The sequence below is a fragment of the Rhinoderma darwinii genome, chromosome 6 (genome assembly GCF_050947455.1).
Source record: "Rhinoderma darwinii isolate aRhiDar2 chromosome 6, aRhiDar2.hap1, whole genome shotgun sequence".
Classification (NCBI taxonomy): Eukaryota; Metazoa; Chordata; class Amphibia; order Anura; family Rhinodermatidae; genus Rhinoderma; species Rhinoderma darwinii.
In genome coordinates, this window is record NC_134692.1 from 1,627,998 (window position 1) to 1,653,241 (window position 25,244).

A 25,244-nucleotide genomic window follows, 5' to 3' on the forward strand; every position below is an offset into this window, starting at 1 on the left:
TAACACTCCAGTACTATTATATCCCCCAGAGACATTACATCTTATGTGTGACTGATATCAGCCGCTCCTCTTATAACACTCCAGCACTATTATATCCTCCAGAGACATTACATCATATGTGTGACTGATATCAGCCGCTCCTCTTATATCACTCCAGCACTATTATATCCTCCAGAGACATTACATCATATATGACGGATATCAGCCGCTCCTCTTATATAACTCCAGTACTATTATATCCTCCAGAGACATTACATCATATATGACTGATATCAGCCGCTCCTCTTATATAACTCCAGTACTATTATATCCTCCAGAGACATTACATCATATGTGTGACTGATATCAGCCGCTCCTCTTATAACACTCCAGTACTATTATATCCTCCAGAGACATTACATCATATGTGTGACTGATATCAGCCGCTCCTCTTATATCACTCCAGTACTATTATACCCTCCAGAGACATTACATCATGTGTGTGACTGATATCAGCCGCTCCTCTTATATCACTCCAGTACTATTATATCCACCAGAGACATTACATCATATGTGTGACTGATATCAGCCGCTCCTCTTATATCACTCCAGTACTATTATATCCTCCAGAGACATTACATCATATATGTGACTGATATCAGCCGCTCCTCTTATATCACTCCAGCACTATTATATCTTCCAGAGACATTACATCATGTGTGACGGATATCAGCCGCTCCTCTTATATCACTCCAGCACTATTATATCCTCCAGAGACATTACATCATATGTGTGACTGATATCAGCCGCTCCTCTTATATCACTCCAGCACTATTATATCCTCCAGAGACATTACATCATATGTGACTGATATCAGCCGCTCCTCTTATATCACTCCAGCACTATTATATCCTCCAGAGACATTACATCATATGTGTGACTGATATCAGCCGCTCCTCTTATAACACTCCAGTACTATTATATCCTCCAGACATTACATCATATGTGTGACTGATATCAGCCGCTCCTCTTATATCACTCCAGCACTATTATATCCTCCAGAGACATTACATCATATGTGACTGATATCAGCCGCTCCTCTTATATCACTCCAGCACTATTATATCCTCCAGAGACATTACATCATATGTGACTGATATCAGCCGCTCCTCTTATAACACTCCAGTACTATTATATCCTCCAGACATTACATCATATGTGTGACTGATATCAGCCGCTCCTCTTATATCACTCCAGCACTATTATATCCTCCAGAGACATTACATCATATATGTGACTGATATCAGCCGCTCCTCTTATATCACTCCAGCACTATTATATCCTCCAGAGACATTACATCATGTGTGTGACTGATATCAGCCGCTCCTCTTATATCACTCCAGTACTATTATATCCTCCAGAGACATTACATCATATGTGACTGCTATCAGCCGCTCCTCTTATATCACTCCAGTACTATTATATCCTCCAGAGACATTACATCATATATGTGTGACTGATATCAGCCGCTCCTCTTATATCACTCCAGTACTATTATATCCTCCAGAGACATTACATCATATGTGACTGATATCAGCCGCTCCTCTTATAACACTCCAGCACTATTATATCCTCCAGACATTACATCATATGTGTGACTGATATCAGCCGCTCCTCTTATATCACTCCAGCACTATTATATCCTCCAGAGACATTACATCATATGTGTGACTGATATCAGCCGCTCCTCTTATATCACTCCAGTAATATTATATCCTCCAGAGACATTACATCATATGTGTGACTGATATCAGCCGCTCCTCTTATATCACTCCAGTACTATTATATCCTCCAGAGACATTACATCATATGTGACTGATATCAGCCGCTCCTCTTATAACACTCCAGTACTATTATATCCTCCAGAGACATTACATCATATGTGACTGATATCAGCCGCTCCTCTTATAACACTCCAGCACTATTATATCCTCCAGAGACATTACATCATATATGTGACTGATATCAGCCGCTCCTCTTATAACACTCCAGTACTATTATATCCTCCAGAGACATTACATCATATGTGTGACTGATATCAGACGCTCCTCTTATATCACTCCAGCACTATTATATCCTCCAGAGACATTACATCATATGTGTGACTGATATCAGCCGCTCCTCTTATATCACTCCAGTACTATTATATCCTCCAGAGACATTACATCATATGTGTGACTGATATCAGCCGCTCCTCTTATATCACTCCAGCACTATTATATCCTCCACAGACATTACATCATATATGTGTGACTGATATCAGCCGCTCCTCTTATATCACTCCAGTACTATTATATCCTCCAGAGACATTACATCATATGTGACTGATATCAGCCGCTCCTCTTATATCACTCCAGTACTATTATATCCTCCAGAGACATTACATCATATGTGACTGATATCAGCCGCTCCTCTTATATCACTCCAGTACTATTATATCCACCAGAGACATTACATCATGTGTGACTGATATCAGCTGCTCCTCTTATATCACTCCAGTACTATTATATCCTCCAGAGACATTACATCATATGTGACTGATATCAGCCGCTCCTCTTATATCACTCCAGTACTATTATATCCTCCAGAGACATTACATCATATGTGACTGATATCAGCCGCTCCTCTTATAACACTCCAGCACTATTATATCCTCCAGAGACATTACATCATATGTGACTGATATCAGCCGCTCCTCTTATAACACTCCAGTACTATTATATCCTCCAGAGACATTACATCATATGTGTGACTGATATCAGCCGCTCCTCTTATATCACTCCAGTACTATTATATCCTCCAGAGACATTACATCATGTATGTGACTGATATCAGCCGCTCCTCTTATAACACTCCAGCACTATTATATCCTCCAGAGACATTACATCATATATGTGACTGATATCAGCCGCTCCTCTTATAACACTCCAGCACTATTATATCCTCCAGAGACATTACATCATATATGTGACTGATATCAGCCGCTCCTCTTATATCACTCCAGCACTATTATATCCTCCAGAGACATTACATCATATGTGACTGATATCAGCCGCTCCTCTTATATCACTCCAGTACTATTATATCCTCCAGAGACATTACATCATATGTGTGACTGATATCAGCCGCTCCTCTTATATCACTCCAGTACTATTATATCCTCCAGAGACATTACATCATATATGTGACTGATATCAGCAGCTCCTCTTATAACACTCCAGTACTATTATATCCTCCGGAGACATTACATCATATGTGACTGATATCAGCCGCTCCTCTTATATCACTCCAGTACTATTATATCCTCCAGAGACATTACATCATATGTGTGACTGATATCAGCCGCTCCTCTTATAACACTCCAGTACTATTATATCCTCCAGAGACATTACATCATATGTGTGACTGATATCAGCCGCTCCTCTTATATCACTCCAGTACTATTATATCCTCCAGAGACATTTTAGGTATCACGCACATTACAAAACACACTGCAATTAAATAGAAATAAAATGAAGACGTTTTTAGGGTCAGTTCACACGTTGCGTAGTTCGCGGAAAAAATGCAACTAGGAAAAAAAAAAAGTAAGTCTATGTTCACACGGAGTATTTTGCCGAGTTTTTTAACGCGGAAACCGGTCCGAAAACGCCTCCCATTGATTTCCATGGGAGGCGTCGGCGTCTTTTTGCTGCGAGCAGTAAGCGACATGCCCTATCTTCGGGCGTTTCCGCTTCTGACCTCCCATTAACTTCAATGGGAGGCAGAGAAAGCGTATTTCGCGGGGTTTTATGCCCGCGGCGCTCAATGGCCGCGGGCGAAAAACGGCGCGAAAATCGGCGTGCAGGGAGAGGAATATCTGCCTCAAACTTCCAAACGGAATTTTGAGGCAGATATTCCTCCTGCAAAATACTCCGTGTGAACATGGCCTTATTCTTCCTCCAGGAATGATACGATATGCTGACGTTTTCCGCAGCCGACATTCCGGGTAAAGATCTGCACCGCTCTTGGGTGCGGTTTTTCGCCTGGAATTCCCTGCGGGGGCCCGGTGATTGGGGACCATTGACTTAGGACCTGCAGACCGTAAGAAACAAGATTCTGTGATCTGATAAATGCCAAGCGTCATGTCTGGAGGAAACAAGGCGCCGCCCATCACTTGGCCAATACGTAATGGCGGCATCTGTGGCGGGGCAGGGGATGAACAGAGCGGAGTCCTGGGGTGCCGGATTATAATGGAGCGCTGCAGACCTCAGACGGTCGTGTGTACGGGGCCCGAGGAGAAGAGGTGGAGTCGGGACTACGCAGGAGGTGGAGCCGGGACTACGCAGGAGGTGGAGCCGGGACTACGCAGGAGGTGGAGCCGGGACAAGTCCCTGAGTGTCCCAGACAGAACCTGGGCTTCACCCAACATCACTGCAGAGACCTGAAAATAAGGCCGTGTTACGTCTGATAATACGGAGCTTCAAGGGAAAACAGCGCCTGATATTCAGACGTTTTTTGAGAAACTCGCTTTTTTCGTGGCGTTTTTGGAGCTGTTTTCAATGGAGTCTATGAGAAAACGGCTCCAAAAACGTCCCAAGAAGTGTCCTACACTTCTTTGGCGCGGGCGTAATTTTGCACGCCGTCTTTTGACAGCTCGTCTGCACAGAACATCGTAAGACACATTACATGCAATAGGCAGAGGTTTGCCGATCTATTGGAGCCGTCTTTTCAGGCATAAAACGCCCCCATTACGCCTGAGACGAGGTCGTGCGCCCCCTGAAGGTTGTGAAGACGTCTGAAAAGGTCGGATTTCTGCTTTTACGTTCTTATTGTAGGACTGGGGCATTTTTTTTAAAAAAAGTGAAGGGTGTGAATACTTTTGGAACGTGCGGTTTAGTGTCTGGGGCCAGGACTGTGCCGCTCCGATGTCACATGGCGCCTTGTACATTGGACGTCACTATAACCGCGGGCGGCGGGGAACATTGTCCGCACGCTGCACCTTCTGTCTGTTTCTTGCTCGGTTTATATTTCGGGGACTTGTCCAGTCTTACAAAAAGAAATAAAATAAAACTCTGAAGGGGCCGCGGTGCAGCCCCCGGGGGCCACGTTTCTCAGGTTGTCAGGACCTCGTGGGCTCCGTCTGTCTCATATTAGACTGCTCAGAATGTCTCTCGATGCCTCATTTTATTAATCACTCCTACGTGGCAGAGATTTAAATGGCGCGCATCCTAAATGAGGACGCCGCGTGTGTGACGGTTATTGGCGCATTTCATTTGATAAAAGTATTCACTATACGTGTGATCGTTTCTATCGGACTCCAGAAGCCCCCGACCTTGAGATCTTCCCCCCCAGGAGCCCCCGACCTTGAGATCTTCCCCCCCCAGGAGCCCCCGACCTTGACATCTTCCCCCCCAAAAGCCCCCGACCTTGACATCTTCCCCGCCCAGGAGCCCCCGACCTTGAGATCTTCCCCCCCAGAGGTCCCCGACCATGAGATCTTCCCCCCAGAGGTCCCCGACCATGAGATCTTCCCCCCAGAGGTCCCCGACCATGAGATCTTCCCCCCCTTGAGGTCCCCGACCATGAGATCTTCCCCCCCAGAGGTCCCCGACCATGAGATCTTCCCCACCAGAGGTCCCTGACCATGAGATCTTCCCCCCCAGAGGTCCCCGACCATGAGATCTTCCCCCCCAGAGGTCCCCGACCATGAGATCTTCCCTCCCAGAGGTCCCTGACCATGAGATCTTCCCCCCCAGAGGTCCCCGACCATGAGATCTTCCCCCCCAGAGGTCCCCGACCATGAGATCTTCCCTCCCAGAGGTCCCCGACCATGAGATCTTCCCTCCCAGAGGTCCCGCTGCCCCCGCTGACAGTAAAGCAATAATTCACAGGAACGTAAGATTATACGTTTAATTTCATACAAAATTATGAAATGAAACAGTAAATAGGCTCCTCCCACTGCGCTCTTTATGCATCTATAAGGCACGCGATATAGCAGATTTGGTGCCGCAGTCGGTAATCACCGGTCTGTGGTAGAGTTGGATCAGTTTGGGCTTTGTTCACACTCTGCGGTTCTACTGTGGATTTTGCGGCATATTTCGCAATTCAACCGCAATGTGCGCAGCCTCAGGCCGTGGGATTGGCTGCCGCTGTCACATGGGAATAAACATCATCTCAGGAGATCGGCCCGGCCGCAGAACAGACAGGAGCGTCGCTATGACAACGCCCGGAGGGAAAGCAGAAAACATTTTATTCATTCCCAAGTTGTGATTTTTGCGGCGGAGCCGCAGATTTTTCCTCACAAAGATCCCGTTTGCGTTTTGTTGCGGGTTTTACCTCCCGTTGAATTCAATGTGAAAAACCGGCAACAAAAAAACAGCGATTCCGAAGCTGCAGAATAAAAAGCCGCTCCGCAGGTCACTTTATGAACGGTTTTGCGGCAGATTTTTTACGCAGCGTCTGGATGACATTTGTTCCAATCGGCCGATGCTGGAATATACGGCGCATTTTCCACAATGAAATCAGTTACGAGAAAATCTGCAGTGTTTACGGTACGTGGTGAGAAGTTACGTGTCGATCCGGTGACCAGAGGCACGAGGGGTGAGAATGTCCAGCGGTGTGAAGCGCGGCCGCCGCAGAGCGTTACTATTTACAGACGCAGGTGAACACATACTTGGGGTTTGCTCGAAAACGGTCAAATATGACGTAATACTCTGCAGGCTTCCCCCCATCTGTCAGGCTGTCGTACACCCGCAGAGCATCTGACCCCACACAGGGGAGAACCGGCTGTTTCCGGACATAGTTGGTGGCGGCGCCGGTCACCACCTCTGCCTGGAGGATATAGAGCAGCCGGTCCTTGTCCGGGGCGATAAACCTCTGTGCGATGTTCTGCAGACTCTTCTTGAAGTAAACCCCCGCTCCGTACTTTGTTTCTGAAAAAGAGAGAACAGCGATCATCGTACGCGGCACACGGAGAAGATCCGCCGGCGCCAGGCACCCCCACACGCAGCAACAGCACGTCCGCAAATCCCATTCACTGCAATAAAAGGTTCTTCGCCCCATCAATGCGCAGCCGCAAAACTCGCATAATTCACAGGGACTCCCAGGACACCCCGGACCCCCTGCCACCATGAAGCTAGAGGACAGCACAAAGGGTTAAAAGGGGCGGGGCTTTGTATCCTGACCGGGGGGGGGGGGGGGGTAGCAATTTAGTGTCACTTCTTGCAGAATGTGTCACATTTGTTGCATTTTCATTTGGAGACGTTGCGGGGATTTTGGGGGTCGCGTTTAGTCACCCGCTGCGGAGGAAAGTGGCGCAAAGTTGTAACACAGACGACGTAACCAAAATATGCACGAAGAATGCGCCGAAAAAGCCGGGCTGAGCGATGTCGCTGTTTTGATGGATCGGTTTTTACTGTATATTCAGGACATTATGGAGGAGACGAGCAGAACATTCTATCTTTATGTGACGCTGATCTATCGCGAGGAGTTGATGAGCAGTAAGTGCCGCGGTACCGGACGAGCGCCGCTTCTCACCTCTGGGCGTGGCATACAGTCTGTGGAACCCGACCTGACAGATCTTCTTCAGGGACTGTTCAGGGACCAGCTGATACAACTGCTCGGTGCTCGGCTTCTGCTGCCGCTGCTCCACCGCTTCCTTCTTGGACTGGAAGACGCCGGACAGCAGCGAGTTCTGCACTTTCTCCATCTGCGAAGAGATGAATGTGAAAAGTCGGGGGGACAGAAACAGCCACCTTTACTCTGCTCGGCCGGACCCCCTCCTCGGGGACTTAAAGGGGTTTTCTGGAACCAAACAATCGAAACAATGCAAATCCGTTCATTTCGCAATATACGTCCGTTGCATCCGATGTTTGTAGCGGCGCGTCCCCCCTCCAGTCACGTGACCACTTGCTGACCCAAAATGACAACTTCCTCCGCAGACAAGTTCCGGTTCTGAGTGTTCGTCACGGATGACGTCCCTGTACCGGGTGTTTATGGGTTGTACAATGTCCCCCTCCTATTTATACCACGCGTGGTGGACTCTCCGCACGCTCTGCTGGCTGATATGGCTGCGGCTCGTACGGTCACTAAAGAACGATGGTCAGAGCGCAGGAACATATCAGAGGGAAGCGTTGCATTCATTAAAAAAAAAAAAAATTAGAAAACCCCTTTAATGGAATAACTTGTTGTATATGACCCCATCTCTCCCATCATGCTGCATTGCGTATAAGAGCCCGCCTCATTTACATATGTGGGAGGAGCCACCTGACAAGACAACGCCCTGCGCCGCCGCCATGTAGGATGACATCAGGATCCTCGTACGATACGCCATTACTTGTGTAGAGAGACGACCGTTCTGCACCTTCACACCACATACAAAGAGGGATCCGAGCAAGGAAGCATGAGGGACGCCACGCGGGTCCCTTACCGTAGGTAGGAGGTAAAAAAGGCAGTGCCGGGGGCAAGTCTGAGGTGGTCTAGGTAAAAAGCCCACCTGCAGTGGAAAAGGGGCGTTTTGCCAGGAAAAGCCCGACAAATGATGATTGGTAAAAAGGGCGGCGGGAGGGGAGGGGGGTAGATAAGGGGTGGTCGAGGCGGACGAGACACCAGCTCTGAGGACGGATGGATTTGGTTGGCCACAGCGAGCAAGCCACGAGCCGTACGCAGGTTACCAGGTAAGATCACGGTCCAGGTAGCTACGCAGGTCAGCTGGGATGGCTGACGGTTGCCCGGGGGACTGACGGATAGCAGGCAGGCTCAGGTGGTCTTGTAGTAGGGGGCCGGGGCCGGCGTGGGGTCGTGATTGGTTGGGCTCCCCTTTCACTGTGCGTTTATTTCAGTAATAAAGTCGGCTGATGACCAAATTTCGCCATGAATGTGAATTGTGAGGTTATTGCGGGGGGTGAGGACACGTGCGCTACTATGCTGCTGCTCCCGATTGGTCGCTGCTACGTCTGCGCTCCCGTGGCTACCCCAGTGCCGAGGACGGTTTGACATCAGGAGGATCACTTTAATAATAGCGTTACCTTCAGAAGGATGAAACCTGCTTTCCTGAATTCATTGCTCCGGTCTTTGAACTCCTGACTGCTCTGCTCCACCGGCTTAGTCAGTGACGGACACTTCTCAGGCATCAGACTTCTCTGGGCATTTTGGAGAGAGTCACGTAAAACTGAAAGAAAGAACCATTGTAAAGGCTTCACCGGAGGAAAGAGACCTGCACCCGGGGGGGCACTTACAGCAGAGGTCCAATAATGACATGAACCCCGGACACACAGGCCCCTCTGATGCCTCATGCACACGACAGCGCGCACCGGCCGAATCCCGAAATGATCCGCGGAAATATAGGACATGTACTATCATTCCACGGATCGGAAAGTCGGGTCTGTTTCTTCCACGGACCCAATTCACCCGCTAATGCGACTGGGTCCATGAAAACGATCAGGTGCCGCTAAGTCGTGTGCCGCGGCCATTACTCTATAGACGCCGTCCAGCTGCCTTGTGTATGGCCTTACTGTAAGGACGACCATTCACAGGTCAATCAGACCACAGTCCATGGAGCGACAAAAGAAAGACACATCTTCCCCACCATATGAATGATCCTCCTAATCGATGGCGAGCTGATTGGCCAAGCAAGACTACGAGGCGGCACATGCGTTTGGCTGATGCCTTGGTGTCAGCTGAGCATGATAGGGAACATGCCCCACACTAGACTGCTGCTCTCTGCCAGGCCCTGCTCCCCAGCGCACTAATATCAGTAGTTCTGCGCCATTATCAATAGATGACCCCGCAGTGCGCCAGTATCGGTAGATGATTCCGCAGTGCGCCAGTATCGGTAGATGAGCCCCGCAGTGCGCCAGTATCGGTAGATGAGCCCCGCAGTGCGCCAGTATCGGTAGATGAGCCCCGCAGTGCGCCAGTATCGGTAGATGAGCCCCCAGCGCGCCAGAATCGGTAGATGAGCCCCCAGCGCGCCAGTATCGGTAGATGAGCCCCCAGTGCGCCAGTATTGGTAGATGAGCCCCGCAGTGCGCCAGTATCGGTAATGAGCCCCGCAGTGCGCCAGTATCGGTAGATGAGCCCCGCAGTGCGCCAGTATCGGTAGATGAGCCCCGCAGTGCGCCAGTATCGGTAGATGAGCCCCGCCGTGCGCCAGTATCGGTAGATGAGCCCCGCCGTGCGCCAGTATCGGTAGATGAGACCCGCAGTGCGCCAGTATCGGTAGATGAGACCCGCAGTGCGCCAGTATCGGTAGATGAGCCCCGCAGTGCGCCAGTATCTGTAGATGAGCCCCGCAGTGCGCCAGTATCGGTAGATGAGCCCCGCAGTGCGCCAGTATCGGTAGATGAGCCCCGCAGTGCGCCAGTATCGGTAGATGAGCCCCGCAGTGTCCCAGATGAGCCCCGCAGTGCGCCAGTATCAGTAGATGAGCCCCGCAGTGCGCCAGTATCGGTAGATGACCCCGCAGTGCGCCAGTATCGGTAGATGAGCCCAGCAGTGCGCCAGTATCGGTAGATGAGCCCCGCAGTGCGCCAGTATCGCTAGATGAGCCCCGCAGTGCGCCAGTATCGCTAGATGAGCCCCGCAGTGCGCCAGTATCGCTAGATGAGCCCGGCAGTGCGCCAATATCGGTAGATGAGCCCCGCAGTGCGCCAGTAGCGGTAGGTGACCCCGCAGTGCGCCACATGAGCCCCGCAGTGCGCCAGTATCAGTAGATGAGCCCCGCAGTGCGCCAGTATCCGTAGATGACCCCGCAGTGCGCCAGTATCAGTAGATGAGCCCCGCAGTGCGCCAGTATCCGTAGATGACCCCGCAGTGCGCCAGTATCAGTAGATGAGCCCCGCAGTGCGCCAGTATCCGTAGATGACCCCGCAGTGCGCCAGTATCAGTAGATGAGCCCCGCAGTGCGCCAATATCAGTAGATGACCCCGCAGTGCGCCAGTATCGGTAGATGACACCGCAGTGCGCCAGTATCGGTAGATGAGCCCCGCAGTGCGCCAGTATCGGTAGATGAGCCCCGCCGTGCGCCAGTATCGGTAGATGAGCCCCGCCGTGCGCCAGTATCGGTAGATGAGCCCCGCCATGCGCCAGTATCGGTAGATGAGCCCCGCAGTGCGCCAGTATCGCTAGATGAGCCCCGCAGTGCGCCAGTATCAGTAGATGAGCCCCGCAGTGCGCCAGTATCAGTAGATGAGCCCCGCAGTGCCCCAGTATCGGTAGATGAGCCCCGCAGTGCGCCAGTATCGGTAGATGAGCCCCGCAGTGCGCCAGTATCGGTAGATGAGCCCCGCAGTGCGCCAGTATCCGTAGATGAGCCCCGCAGTGCGCCAGTATCAGTAGATGAGCCCTGCAGTGCGCCAGTATCCGTAGATGACCCCGCAGTGCGCCAGTATCGGTAGATGACCCCCGCAGTGCGCCAGTATCGGTAGATGACCCCGCAGTGCGCCAGTATCGGTATATGAGACCCGCAGTGCGCCAGTATCGGTAGATGAGACCCGCAGTGCGCCAGTATCGGTAGATGAGACCCGCAGTGCGCCAGTATCGGTAGATGAGACCCGCAGTGCGCCAGTATCGGTAGATGAGCCCCGCAGTGCGCCAGTATCGGTAGATGAGCCCCACAGTGCGCCAGTATCGGTAGATGACCCCGCAGTGCGCCAGTATCGGTAGATGAGCCCCGCAGTGCGCCAGTATCGGTAGATGAGCCCTGCAGTGCGCCAGTATCGGTAGATGAGCCCCGCAGTGCGCCAGTATCGGTAGATGACCCCGCAGTGCGCCAGTATCGGTAGATGAGACCCGCAGTGTGCCAGTATCGGTAGATAAGACCCGCAGTGCGCCAGTATCGGTAGATGAGACCCGCAGTGCGCCAGTATCGGTAGATGAGCCCCGCAGTGCGCCAGTATCGGTAGATGAGCCCGGCAGTGCGCCAGTATCGGTAGATGAGCCCGGCAGTGCGCCAGTATCGGTAGATGAGCCCGGCAGTGCGCCAATATCGGTAGATGAGCCCCGCAGTGCGCCAGTAGCGGTAGGTGACCCCGCAGTGCGCCAGATGAGCCCCGCAGTGCGCCAGTATCAGTAGATGAGCCCCGCAGTGCGCCAGTATCCGTAGATGACCCCGCAGTGCGCCAGTATCAGTAGATGAGCCCCGCAGTGCGCCAGTATCCGTAGATGACCCCGCAGTGCGCCAGTATCAGTAGATGAGCCCCGCAGTGCGCCAATATCAGTAGATGAGCCCCGCAGTGCACCAATATCAGTAGATGACCCCGCAGTGCGCCAGTATCAGTAGATGACCCCGCAGTGCGCCAGTATCAGTAGATGAGCCCCGCAGTGCGCCAGTATCGGTAGATGAGCCCCGCAGTGCGCCAGTATCGCTAGATGAGCCCCGCAGTGCGCCAGTATCAGTAGATGAGCCCCGCAGTGCGCCAGTATCAGTAGATGAGCCCCGCAGTGCGCCAGTATCAGTAGATGAGCCCCGCAGTGCGCCAGTATCAGTAGATGAGCCGCTGGTGCCTGACTATATGATGAAAGTTTCCTCCATACTTCGGTCGCTGGTGACAATATATTATAAACACTTACAGCGTCTCCGGATGGTAAACGTCTGCTCGCGATCCTGTGCGGTGAGATTCATAATGTTAATCACGTGTCCGGGCTCCGCCTTCAGCGTGACGTTGGTGCGGGAGACGTAGGCTTCCTCCACTTCTCTGTTCGCTTTTGCTGGGTATCTGTGACTTTCCGATGTATTTTCATAGAACCAGATAACTGCGGCCTCCAGCAGCTCCTCCTGCAGGGATTCTGCGAGTTTATCCTGAACATCCAGGAGGAGGCGCTCTGCCTGTAAGGCCGCCGTTACCCTGTCTGGCCGAGGACCGCTGATCTTCAGGGTGGCTTTCCCGTCTCTCAGATCTTCTTCGATATCAACACTTAGAGAACAAGATGCTAAAGCGTCAAATTCTTTACCACCAAAGAGCAGCAGGTGGTTGTTGTGTATGAGCAGAGGTGCGGGGGAGAGGACATCGCGGAGCCAGGACTCAGCCGCTTCTACATCTTCACTGCCCAGTCCTGCAATCATCACACACATTTCTTCAACTGACTGCTCCGGCCCTGCAATACAGAAAAAGAGGGCGAAAGGTTCTCATATATGGACAGTGCTGACCCTGAGGGGTGCGAGAACCCAGCAGTTATAGACAGCCCCACAGATTGTGCCATTTTCCAAAATTTCTCAGATTTCACATTAGGGTATTCAATATGTGCCATGACACCCTCTTCCCCCAGGCAAACGCAAAGCGCATTGTTGCCCACTGCATGGGAGCTGTATATATCTGTATGTAGTGAGCTCCCTCTAGTGGTGGCTGCAGTCAGCAGAACGTTATCCTGTAAGTCTATAGGAGTTGTATATATCTGTATGTAGTGAGCTCCCTCTAGTGACTGCAGGCAGCAGAATGTTATCATGTAACTATATGGGAGCTGTATATATCTGTATGTAGTGAGCTCCCGCTAGTGGTGGCTGCAGGCAGCAGAATGTTATAATGTAACTCTATGGGAGCCGTATATATCAGTATGTAGTGAGCTCCTCCTAGTAGTGACTGCAGGCAGCAGAATGTTATCATGTAACTCTATGGGAGCCGTATATATCAGTATGTAGTGAGCTCCCCCTAGTGGAGACTGCAGGCAGCAGAATGTTATCATGTAACTCTATGGGAGCTGTATATATCAGTATGTAGTGAGCTCCCCCTAGTGGTAGCTGCAGGCAGTAGAGTGTTATCATGTAACTCTATGGGAGCTGTATATATCTGTATGTAGTGAGCTCCCCCTAGTGGTTACTGCAGGGAGCAGAATTTTATCATGTAACTCTATGGGAGCTGTATATATCTGTATGTAGTGAGCTCCCTCTAGTGGTGGCTACAGGCAGCAGAATGTTATCATGTAACTCTATGGGAGCTGTATATATCTGTATGTAGTGAGCTCCCCCTAGTGGTGACTGCAGGCAGCCTAATGTTATCATGTAGCTCTATGGGAGCTGTATATATCTGTATGTAGTGAGCTCCCCCTAGTGGTGACTGCAGGCAGCCTAATGTTATCATGCATCTCTATTGAGACTCTGGTCAGTAGGATACCCCCCTTAGTGTGTCCCTTCTTGGGGCAGTTATTTTGTTCCTGCACACGCTCACCTCTAGGCCTCTCGGTAAATTTTTCAATCTTATCACTAATGCTCCCAGAGAGTCTGAACTTGTCTTGAAAAGCCTTAAAGGAGGAAGCAAGAAAATAAAATAAAGGTGATGATTATGATGTTAAACCAGCGCTCCTTCTAATCTTTGAGATCAGGCAGATAAAGGGTGAACAGGACTTTGTGCCGGTGCCTTGGTGCACATTAAATGTGTCCTCTCCTATTTCTATGCCGAGATCCCAGTATCGGGGGCTGCACTCCCGCCAGTTGAGGTTTTGTCATGAAGATCTTTGTGGATCCAAATCCCCATCCGCATCACTGTCCACACACATCTGCTGCCATGGATGTAGATATTGATGTATTTGGTGATCTGGATCCACAGACGTTCAGATCTGTCCTTGTGCTGTGACAATGAATTGTGGGAGTTATGGAGCGAGACACGGCAAGCTTGCTGGGAGCAGATATGTCAGTCCTCATAAATGGTGCATGCTGGGAAATATTGTACCTGCCCCACAAGGATATAACCCTCAGCATTTACTGCTAATGAAAACAGAATTTTTATGGTATTTTATTTTGGTGATTTGTTCGTTTCCAGGTCATTATCTGTATTAAAATAAATTCCTGATGTTTTGCGGTTTTCACCCTGACCGCCGACCTCACCATAACCCAACACTTCTTGTAGAGGTCACTTCATCCCATTATCATCACATGTGAGAGCAGATCACACCCCTGACTACAGATGATGGGGACAGCTCAGCTTCTCCTCCCTCTCCCTGCACATGTCACAGAGCATGCTCACTACACTTTCACATACAAGTCAATAGGTGATGGGGACAACTCAGCTCCTCCCTCTCCTTGTACAGGTCACAGAGCATGCTCACTGCACTCTCACATACAAGTCAATAGGTGATGGGGACAACTCAGCTCCTCCCTCTCCCTACAATGTCACAGAGCATGCTCACTACACTTTCACATACAAGTCAATAGGTGATGGGGACAACTCAGCTCCCCCCTCTCCCTACAATGTCACAGAGCATGCTCACTACACTTTCACATACAAGTCAATAGGTGATGGGGACAACTCAGCTCCTCCCTCTCCCTACAATGTCACAGAGCATGCTCACTACACTTTCACATACAAGTCAATAGGTGATGGGGACAACTCAGCTCCCCCCTCTCCTTGTACAGGTCACAGAGCATGCTCACTGCACTCTCATATACAAGTCAATAGGTGATTGGGACAACTCCGCTCCTCCTTTCTCTCACAGCTCTGTGACCTGCCCCTATGTCAAGAACGGTGGTTACCCGACTTCATTATCCCCATAAATGTCTGAGAATGGAATAAGCCTTTAGAGACTTTGGAGAGAATGTCAGAATCTCACACAACCCCTATAAAGGATACAGAATAAGTCTTCTTACTGATGGACAGCACCAAAAACGTGAAAATGATGGCAGAAATAATCCAACCCGACACAATGTCCTACATCTCACCCTATAAACGGTTGCAGCATGTTAACCCCTTATATCCCGCATTATCTGTCATCACACAAATCCCAAATCCCATCCAGAAAAGAATTCAAAAATCGCCTCTAAAACTCGAGACAAACCTTAAATGTGTCCTTGTCACTTGGATGGATGACGAAATACACGTCCATCCTGCATTGGTTTGCTCTGGCGAAGTCAAAAACCGCCTGCATCATGACGTCTGCCGCCAAATCTCTGTGCAAACCAATATTTCCAGTGCCCAAAGCCGGGAATGAGATGGACCGAGCGTTATATTTGTGAGCGGTCACCAGACACTCCTTAGTGGCCTCCCGTAGAGTCTGAAAGAGCAGCACACACATTATATTATTACACACCAAGACGAGCTGGACCTGAATGATGAGCCCCGGACTACAAGTAACAGAGGTCATGTGGACATTATTAAGGGGAGTCCTCAGCCCGGCCCCCCACCCCTCTATTAGCCACTGCGGAAAGACTGTTTAAGAGCTGCTCGTGCGGAGACCTCAGTACAATCCTGCAATACACAGCGCTCATTCACTTTTCCTGCAGCGGCCGCCCACAGTTCCTCCGAAGATAAAGGCAGATCACCAAGCGCTTCTCATCTACAGGCGAGTCCACAAGAAAGCGAAATAGGGTTAAAAATGATCTGCCGATTAATTTCATTATAAATCTTTACAGGGGTTGGAGCATTTTTTTCCCCATCACAAAGCCATAAAGTTACATGATAACATTCTGCGGCCTGCAGCCGCCACTAGGGGGAGCTCACTACATACAGCTCCTATAGAGTTACATGATAACGTTCTGCTGCCTGCAGCCACCACTAGAGGGAGCTCACTAGATACAGATATATACAGCTCCAATAGAGTTACATGATAACATTCTACTGCCTGCAGCCACCACTAGAGGGAGCTCACTAGATACAGATATATACAGCTCCCATAGAGTTACATGGTAACATTCTACTGCCTGCAGCCACCACTAGAGGGAGCTCACTAGATACAGATATATACAGCTCCAATAGAGTTACATGATAACATTCTGCTGCCTGCAGCCACCACTAGGGGAGCTCACTACATACAGATATATACAGCTCCTATAGAGTTACATGGTAACATTCTACTGCCTGCAGCCACCACTAGAGGGAGCTCACTAGATACAGATATATACAGCTCCAATAGAGTTACATGATAACATACTGCTGCCTGCAGCCACCACTAGAGGGAGCTCACTACATACAGATATAAACAGCTCCCATAGAGTTACATGATAACATTCTGCTACCTACAGCCACCACCAGGGGAAGCTCACTACATACAGATATATACAGCTCCCATAGAGTTACATGATAACATTCTGCTGCCTGCAGTCACCACTAGAGGGAGCTCACTACATACAGATATACACAGCTCCCATAGAGCTACATGATAACATTCTGCTGCCTGCAGCCACCACCAGAGGGAGCTCACTACATACAGATATATACAGCTCCAATAGAGTTACATGATAACATTCTGCTACCTGCAGCCACCACTAAGGGGAGCTCACTACATACAGATATATACAGCTCCCATAGAGTTACATGATAACATTCTACTGCCTGCAGCCACCACTAGGGGGAGCTCACTACATACAGATAAATACAGCTCCCATAGAGTTACATGATAACATTCTGCTGCCTGCAGTCACTAGAGGAAGCTCACTACATACAGATATATACAACTCCTATAGACTTACAGGATAACGTTCTGCTGACTGCAGCCACCACTAGGGGGAGCTCAGGCAGGAGAATATCATCATGTAACTCTATGGGAGCTGTATATATCTGTATGTAGTGTGCTCCCGCTAGTGGTGACTGCAGGCAGGAGAATGTTATCATGTAACTCTATGGGAGCTGTATATATCTGTATGTAGGGTACTCCCCCTAGTGGTGGCTGCATGCAGCAGAATGTTATCATGTAACTCTATGGGAGCTGTATATATCTGCATGTAGTGATGTCCCCCTAGTGGTGGCTGCATGCAGCAGAATGTTATCATGTAACTCTACAGGAGCTGTATATATCTGTATGTAGTGAGCTCCCCCTAGTGGTGGCTGCAGGCAGGAGAATGTTATCATGTAACTCTACAGGAGCTGTATATATCTGTATGTAGTGAGCTCCCCCTAGTGGTGGCTGCAGGCAGCAGAATGTTATCATGTAACTCTACAGGAGCTGTATATATCTGCATGTAGTGAGCTCCCTCTAGTGGTGGCTGCAGGCAGTGAGAGCTTATCATGTAACTATGGCAGTGTAGAAGGAGATTTGGTGCTCTGTATTAGAAAAACATTTTTCTGACCCCTCTAAAGATTTAATATTAAATGACTGAGGTTAGAATGTGATGTTGATATGATGGCGGGTCCCTCAGTATACACTCAGTCCTGGTGTGTGTAGTCAGGGTGCAGGAGACACTCACCCTCGCTGCCTGCTCTGGGCCACCAGACAATATCACATGATACACATGTTGGCAGGGCAGCTGGTAGCCCCTGGTCGGGATCATGTTGCTCGACCACTGATATTTCCCCCAGATTTCCTCCTGCAGCCGCCTGCCGGCTTTCCTATAAATGGCGGCGGATATGACTCCATAAGACAGGTTTAGATCCGGGGCGACTGAATTCACAATGATTGTCGTCTGGAAGAGAAAAATCATCATGAGAATCATTCATGTCACATGGCGGATCTCGCGCTCATTATACGTGTTCTAGACATGGTGAAAAGATGTAACCCTGACAGGAGCGCGGGGGGGGGGGGGGGCGCATGTGCGATGCAGAACTCCACAGATTTACATTTTATAAGCCCCCCCTCCTAATGTCTCAGCAAAACTAGTGCCGGAGGAATCATGCGGTTCTGAACAGATCACTATGGATCCTGTGTGATCGAGTCTGTATAATGAGCTCTCCCACTGCACTCCGTATACATCCCCCGCAGAGCGGTCAGACCGCAGGATTACGCTGCTCCCTCGACTGTTCTTTACCTTCACATTTTCTGCTGCATAATTCCATGATGACGGGTTCACATCTGCGCTGGGTTTCCGTTATTCTGTCCCATCAAAGAATCAGATAAACGAGAAAACAGAAGTGGCGGAACCAACGCATGACGAAAAACAAAGGCGCCCAATGGAACTAAGGGCCTGTTCACATCACCGTTCATTTCCGTTCCGGGGTTCCGTCCGAGGTTTCCGTCGGGTGAACCCCGCAACGGAAAGTGAAACTGAAACCACAGCTTCCGTTTCAGTCACCATTGATCTCAATGGTGACTGAAACCTCGCTAATTCTTTCCGTTCGTCACCATTCCGGCTGGTTTCCGGTGTTCCGACGGAATCACTAACGCAGTCAACTACGCTATTGATTCCGTCGGAAAACCGTAAACCAGCCGGAATGGTGACGAACGGAAAGAATTAGCGAGGTTTCCGTCACCATTGAGATCAATGGTGACTGAAACGGAAGCTGTGGTTTCAGTTTCACTTTCCGTTGCGGGGTTCACCCGACGGAACCCCGGAACGGAAATGAACGGTGATGTGAAGAGGCCCTAATTGTTTTGTCCGGTTTCCGTCATCTTTCCAGACACAGCAGAGCTGAATGCTGCGCTAGTTACTCCAGAAAAACTACAGAATCTGCAATGGCGGCGCCGAACAAAGACGAATATATCCTTACCGGTTATTAAAGACATTGCAGCAGATTTACTAATACTGTGTAGACGAAGACCAAGCGGTCAGAAGAGGCGCCAAATTTATCAGAGTGCTGCTCGCTGTATAATAGATTTGGTGCATTTGTTAGACATACTAGGCCGGGCCCCTTTACTAGACGCCTTTGGAAAGTTTCTAGTGAGGTTCTTTTTAGCGCAAATATATAATAAATTTGTCTGAATTGAATTCCGCTAAAAAAAAACGTGCAACTTAGGCCGAATTCTGCCGCAACAATAAAAGTAAATCTGCCCCACAAGGTTACATAATAAAGATTCTCTTTGCCTGCAGTCACCAATAGGGGGAGCTCACTAAAGACTGATTTATTATAGTGTACAATGGGGGTGATACAAATCACTATGCAGTGAGCTCCCCCTAGTGGTGACTGCAGGCAGCAGAATATTATCATATAACTCTATGGGAGCTGTATATATCTGTAAGTAGTGAGCTCCCCCTAGTGGTGACTGCAGGCAGCAGAATATTATCGTATAACTGTATGGGAGCTGTATATATATCTTTATGTAGTGAGCTCCCTCTAGTGGTCGCTGCAGGAAACAGAATTTTATCATGTAACTATGTCTATGCATGGGATTTGGAGCGCTGTATCAGAAAAACAGAACTCTGTATTAGGCTGGGTTCACACGAGCACATTAACGTCCGTAATGGACGGACGTATTTCGGCCGGAAGTCCCGGACCGAACTCAGTGCAGGGAGCCGGGCTCCTAGCATCATAGTGATGTACGATGCTAGGAGTCCCTGCCTCTCTGCAGGACAACTGTCCCGTACTGAAAACATGTTTTTAGTACGGGACAGTAGTTCCACGGAGAGGCAGGGACTCCTAGCGTCGTACATAACTATGATGCTAGGAGCCCGGCTCCCTGCAGTGTGTTCGGTCCGGGACTTGCGGCCAAAATACGTTCCATCCATTACGGACGTTAATGTGCTCGTGTGAACCCAGCCTTATACCCCAGAGCTGCACTCACTATTCTGCTGGTGGAGTCACCGTGTAGATACATTACTTATACTGTACTGATCCTGAGTTATATCCTGTATTATACTCCAGAGCTGCACTCACTATTCTGCTGGTGGAGTCACTGTGTACATACATTACATTACTTATCCTGTACTGATCCTGAGTTACATCCTGTATTATACTCCAGAGCTGCACTCACTATTCTGCTGGTGGAGTCACTGTGTACATACATTACATTACTTATCCTGTACTGAACCTGAGTTTTATCCTGTATTATACTCCAGAGCTGCACTCACTATTCTGCTGGTGGAGTCACTGTGTACATACATTACATTACTTATCCTGTACTGATCCTGAGTTATATCCTGTATTATACTCCAGAGCTGCACTCACTATTCTGCTGGTGGAGTCACTGTGTACATACATTACATTACTTATCCTGTACTGAACCTGAGTTTTATCCTGTATTATACTCCAGAGCTGCACTCACTATTCTGCTGGTGGAGTCACTGCGTACATACATTACTTATACTATACTGATCCTGAGTTATATCCTGTATTATACTCCAGAGCTGCACTCACTATTCTGCTGGTGGAGTCACTGTGTACATACATTACATTACTTATCCTGTACTGATCCTGAGTTATATCCTGTATTATACTCCAGAGCTGCACTCACTATTCTGCTGGTAGAGTCTCTGTGTACATACATTACTTATCCTGTACTGATCCTGAGTTATATCCTGTATTATACTCCAGAGCTGCAATCACTATTCTGCTGGTGGAGTCGCTGTGTACATACATTACATTACTTATCCTGTACTGATCCTGAGTTACATCCTGTATTATACTCCAGAGCTACACTCACTATTCTGCTGGTGAAGTCACTGTGTACATACATTACATTACTTATCCTGTACTGATCCTGAGTTACATCCTGTATTATACTCCAGAGCTGCACTCACTATTCTGCTGGTGGAGTCACTGTGTACATACATTACATTACTTATCCTGTACTGATCCTGAGTTACATCCTGTATTATACTCCAGAGCTGCACTCACTATTCTGCTGGTGGAGTCACTGTGTACATACATTACATTACTTATCCTGTACTGATCCGGAGTTATATCCTGTATTATACTCCAGAGCTGCACTCACTATTCTGCTGGTGGAGTCACTGTGTACATACATTATATTACTTATCCTGTACTGATCCTGAGTTATATCCTGTATTATACTCCAGACCTGCACTCACTATTCTGCTGGTGGAGTCACTGTGTACATACATTACATTACTTATCCTGTACTGATCCTGAGTTACAGCCTGTATTATACTCCAGAGCTGCACTCACTATTCTGCTGGTGGAGTCACTGTGTACATACATTACATTACTTATCCTGTACTGATCCGGAGTTATATCCTGTATTATACTCCAGAGCTGCACTCAATATTCTGCAGCTTCAGAGCCTAAGTCTCCCAGCATGCCTTAAACATGGGTGTAGATCTCATGATACGCCTGTGGTTATGACACTCGGATGCATTATATTTGGGCAGTCATTAAAGACATGACACAAACCTTCTCATCCTCAATCATTCCAGTTTTGAGTTGAAGGTTCAGGCCATTGATAGTGATGGGTTGGTTCACTTGTAAAGATGATTCTGGAAGCCATTGCTTGGTCTGTGCCGGGTACGAGGAGGACGGTGCCGGGTAGGTGGAGGACGGTGCCGGGTACGGGGAGGACGGCGCCGGGTACGGGGAGGACGGCGCTGGGTACGGGGAGGACGGCGCCGGGTACGGGGAGGACGGTGCCGGGTACGAGGAGGATGTTTCAGTAGTACGGGTGACACTATGCCCCAGTATCTGCTCGCACGCGGACCTCATGGCTTGCACAGTTTTGTCATCGTTGTTCACTAATCGGATCTCCTTCAGACGACCTTTGTTCTCAGGGGTATAAAATACAAGAATTGTGTTGACTATGATGTTGGCGCAGAGGTCAAGAGGAAAGCCGAAGATGCCGGAGCTGACGGCTGGGATGGCCACGGAGTGCAGGTCAGTCTGGTTGGTCACATAGTCCAGCACCTTCTCGATGGCCTCCCGCAGCTGACTCTTACATTTCTCTGCAGAACTCTCATGCCACATTGGCCCCACCGCATGGACAATGGTTTTACTGGGCAGCATTCCTGCGCTGGTCACTGCGATGTCTCCTGCCTTCAATATTCCTTTCTTAGAGATATGATCTTTACTTTCCTGAACGATCTGTTGTCCTCCGGCCTCCGCCAGCGCGTACGCCAGCCCCCCGATATGATCCAGGCGCTCGTTAGCGGCATTCACCACCACGTCGGCGTCTTGTCTGGTGAGGTCGTCCCTCCACACGCTGATCAGGGGTCCTTTGGGGAGCTGCTTCTCATAAACCCTCACTGGGGCAGGACCTGCAGCAAGTCTGGGTCCGGTCACCTCGGCCGTGCACTGGAACCTCCTGATGAAGAGGTCGTTCACTTCTTCCTTACAGCGGACGAGGACGCGGTACTCGTCTTCTGGGACAGGAACCTTCCTGATGATCTCCATCTCCTAACAAGAAAACAGAGGGAATCATGGAGGGAACGGCCGGAGATAAATCAGCAAAAACCGTCAGTAATGTACATGAACCACTCGTAGGAGATAAGATCTCTGCTTGCTGTCAGTAACGTACATGAACCAAAAAACAGTCCGCATGACATCTACCGCTGAAAAAATAAGAAATGAACAGGAGGGTCTTCGTAAACATTTAGATCAAACCCGATAAGCCGCTGCACGGCGTCCTCTTTTAACCCCTTAACGACATTTGACCTACATCTACCTCAGGCGGCAAGTACACAGGTACATGAAGGAGACCGTGGGGCACAGGAGCAGAGCGAACGCTGATCCTGGCCATTTAACCCCTAAGATGCCGCAGCATCTAAGTGGTTTACAGAGCCATTGCCCGTCCCCCGCTCAGAGGCCGATAATTGCCATGGCAACCAGAAGTCTAACAATGGCCGCCAGGTCTGTCATGTAAGAGATCCGTGTCAGAGGTTATGAAAAAATACCCGGAATTATACAGAATCACAGCAACGTATCATAGAAGCAATCAGGACACCCGACCCTCCGCTAGGACGACAAAAAAATGCAATTCAAATTTAAAATTACAAAAAACAATAAATTACCATTTTTCGTTATCAAATCTTTTATTATTGGGAAAAAATGAGGGAATAAAAAAAAAAGCCAAACATAACGATCACCGCGCCCAAAACGACAGAAGTGTCCCCTTATTAACCCCGCACGGTCAACGCCGTAAAGAAGAAAAATACAACGCCGGAAATGCTGCATGTGATCACGTCGCCCCCAAAAATGCTGCATGTGATCACGTCGCCCCAAAAAATGCTGCATGTGATCACGTCGCCCCCAAAAAATGCTGCATGTGATCACGTCGCCCCAAAAAATGCTGCATGTCATCACGTCGCCTTCAAAAATGCTGCATGTGATCACGTCGCCTTCAAAAATGCTGCATGTGATCACGTCGCCCCCAAAAAATGCTGCATGTGATCACGTCGCCCCAAAAAATGCTGCACGTGATCACGTCGCCCCCAAAAATGCTGCATGTGATCACGTCGCCCCAAAAAATGCTGCATGTGATCACGTCGCCCCAAAAAATGCTGCATGTGATCACGTCGCCCCAAAAAATGCTGCATGTCATCACGTCGCCTTCAAAAATGCTGCATGTGATCACGTCGCCTTCAAAAATGCTGCATGTGATCACGTCGCCCCCAAAAAATGCTGCATGTGATCACGTCGCCCCAAAAAATGCTGCACGTGATCACGTCGCCCCCAAAAATGCTGCATGTGATCACGTCGCCCCAAAAAATGCTGCACGTGATCACGTCGCCCCCAAAAATGCTGCATGTGATCACGTCGCCCCAAAAAATGCTGCATGTGATCACGTCGCCCCCGAAAATGGGGGCTGCCGTACACGGACGAATAAAAAACTGACATGGCGGAGTTAAAAACGTGCACGGGCCGCGACATTCCTACCGATTGTAAAGGGAAACTAAACACTCAACAAACTTCTAAAACGTCAGACAGATGCGGGTCCCACCTCCAGGACCAGGACCAGAACTGGACACCTAAACCCGGTTCTATCTTTTTGTGCTCACGCTGCCCCCCCCCCGATCACATGGTTGGGAGTAACGGAAACAGCGAACCCCTCACCTATGATATTATTTAATTACCCCATTATTATACCCACATATTATACCCTGATGTTCTCCTCACATATTACATATACCCTGATGTACTCCTCACATATTACATATATCCTGATGTACTCCTCACATATTACATATACCCTGATGTACTCCTCACATATTACATGTACCCTGATGTACTCCTCACATATTACATATACCCTGATGTACTCCTCACATATTACATATATCCTGATGTACTCCTCACATATTACATATACCCTGATGTACTCCTCACAGATTACATATACCCTGATGTACTCCTCACATATTACATATATCCTGATGTACTCCTCACATATTACATATACCCTGATGTACTCCTCACATATTACATATACCCTGATGTACTCCTCACATATTACATATATCCTGATGCACTCCTCACATATTACATATACCCTGATGTACTCCTCACATATTACATATATCCTGATGTACTCCTCACATATTACATATATCCTGATGTACTCCTCACATATTACATATACCCTGATGTACTCCTCACATATTACATATACCCTGATGTACTCCTCACATATTACATATACCCTGATGTACTCCTCACATATTACATATACCCTGATGTACTCCTCACATATTACATATACCCTGA

The 25,244-nt window shown here is 49.0% G+C and overlaps 1 protein-coding gene across 3 annotated transcripts in view; it reads right to left on the minus strand.

Moving 5' to 3' along the window:
* Positions 1-5,914: 5,914 nt before the first annotated feature.
* Positions 5,915-25,244, minus strand: part of PARP9 (poly(ADP-ribose) polymerase family member 9) — a 118,316-nt gene continuing 98,986 nt past the window's right edge. For 2 of the 3 annotated variants that reach the window (XM_075828999.1, XM_075828998.1), the window contains exons 2-9: positions 21,945-22,937; positions 18,128-18,343; positions 15,784-15,999; positions 14,181-14,253; positions 12,589-13,113; positions 9,045-9,187; positions 7,555-7,726; positions 5,915-6,950 (exon numbers count right to left, since the gene is read on the minus strand). In XM_075828999.1, the coding sequence (XP_075685114.1) occupies positions 6,664-6,950; positions 7,555-7,726; positions 9,045-9,187; positions 12,589-13,113; positions 14,181-14,253; positions 15,784-15,999; positions 18,128-18,343; positions 21,945-22,934 (2,622 nt within the window). In that variant the 5' untranslated portion in view covers positions 22,935-22,937 and the 3' untranslated portion in view covers positions 5,915-6,663. The remainder of the gene's footprint in view (positions 6,951-7,554; positions 7,727-9,044; positions 9,188-12,588; positions 13,114-14,180; positions 14,254-15,783; positions 16,000-18,127; positions 18,344-21,944; positions 22,938-25,244) is intronic. The other variant, XM_075829001.1, reaches the window with a different exon arrangement.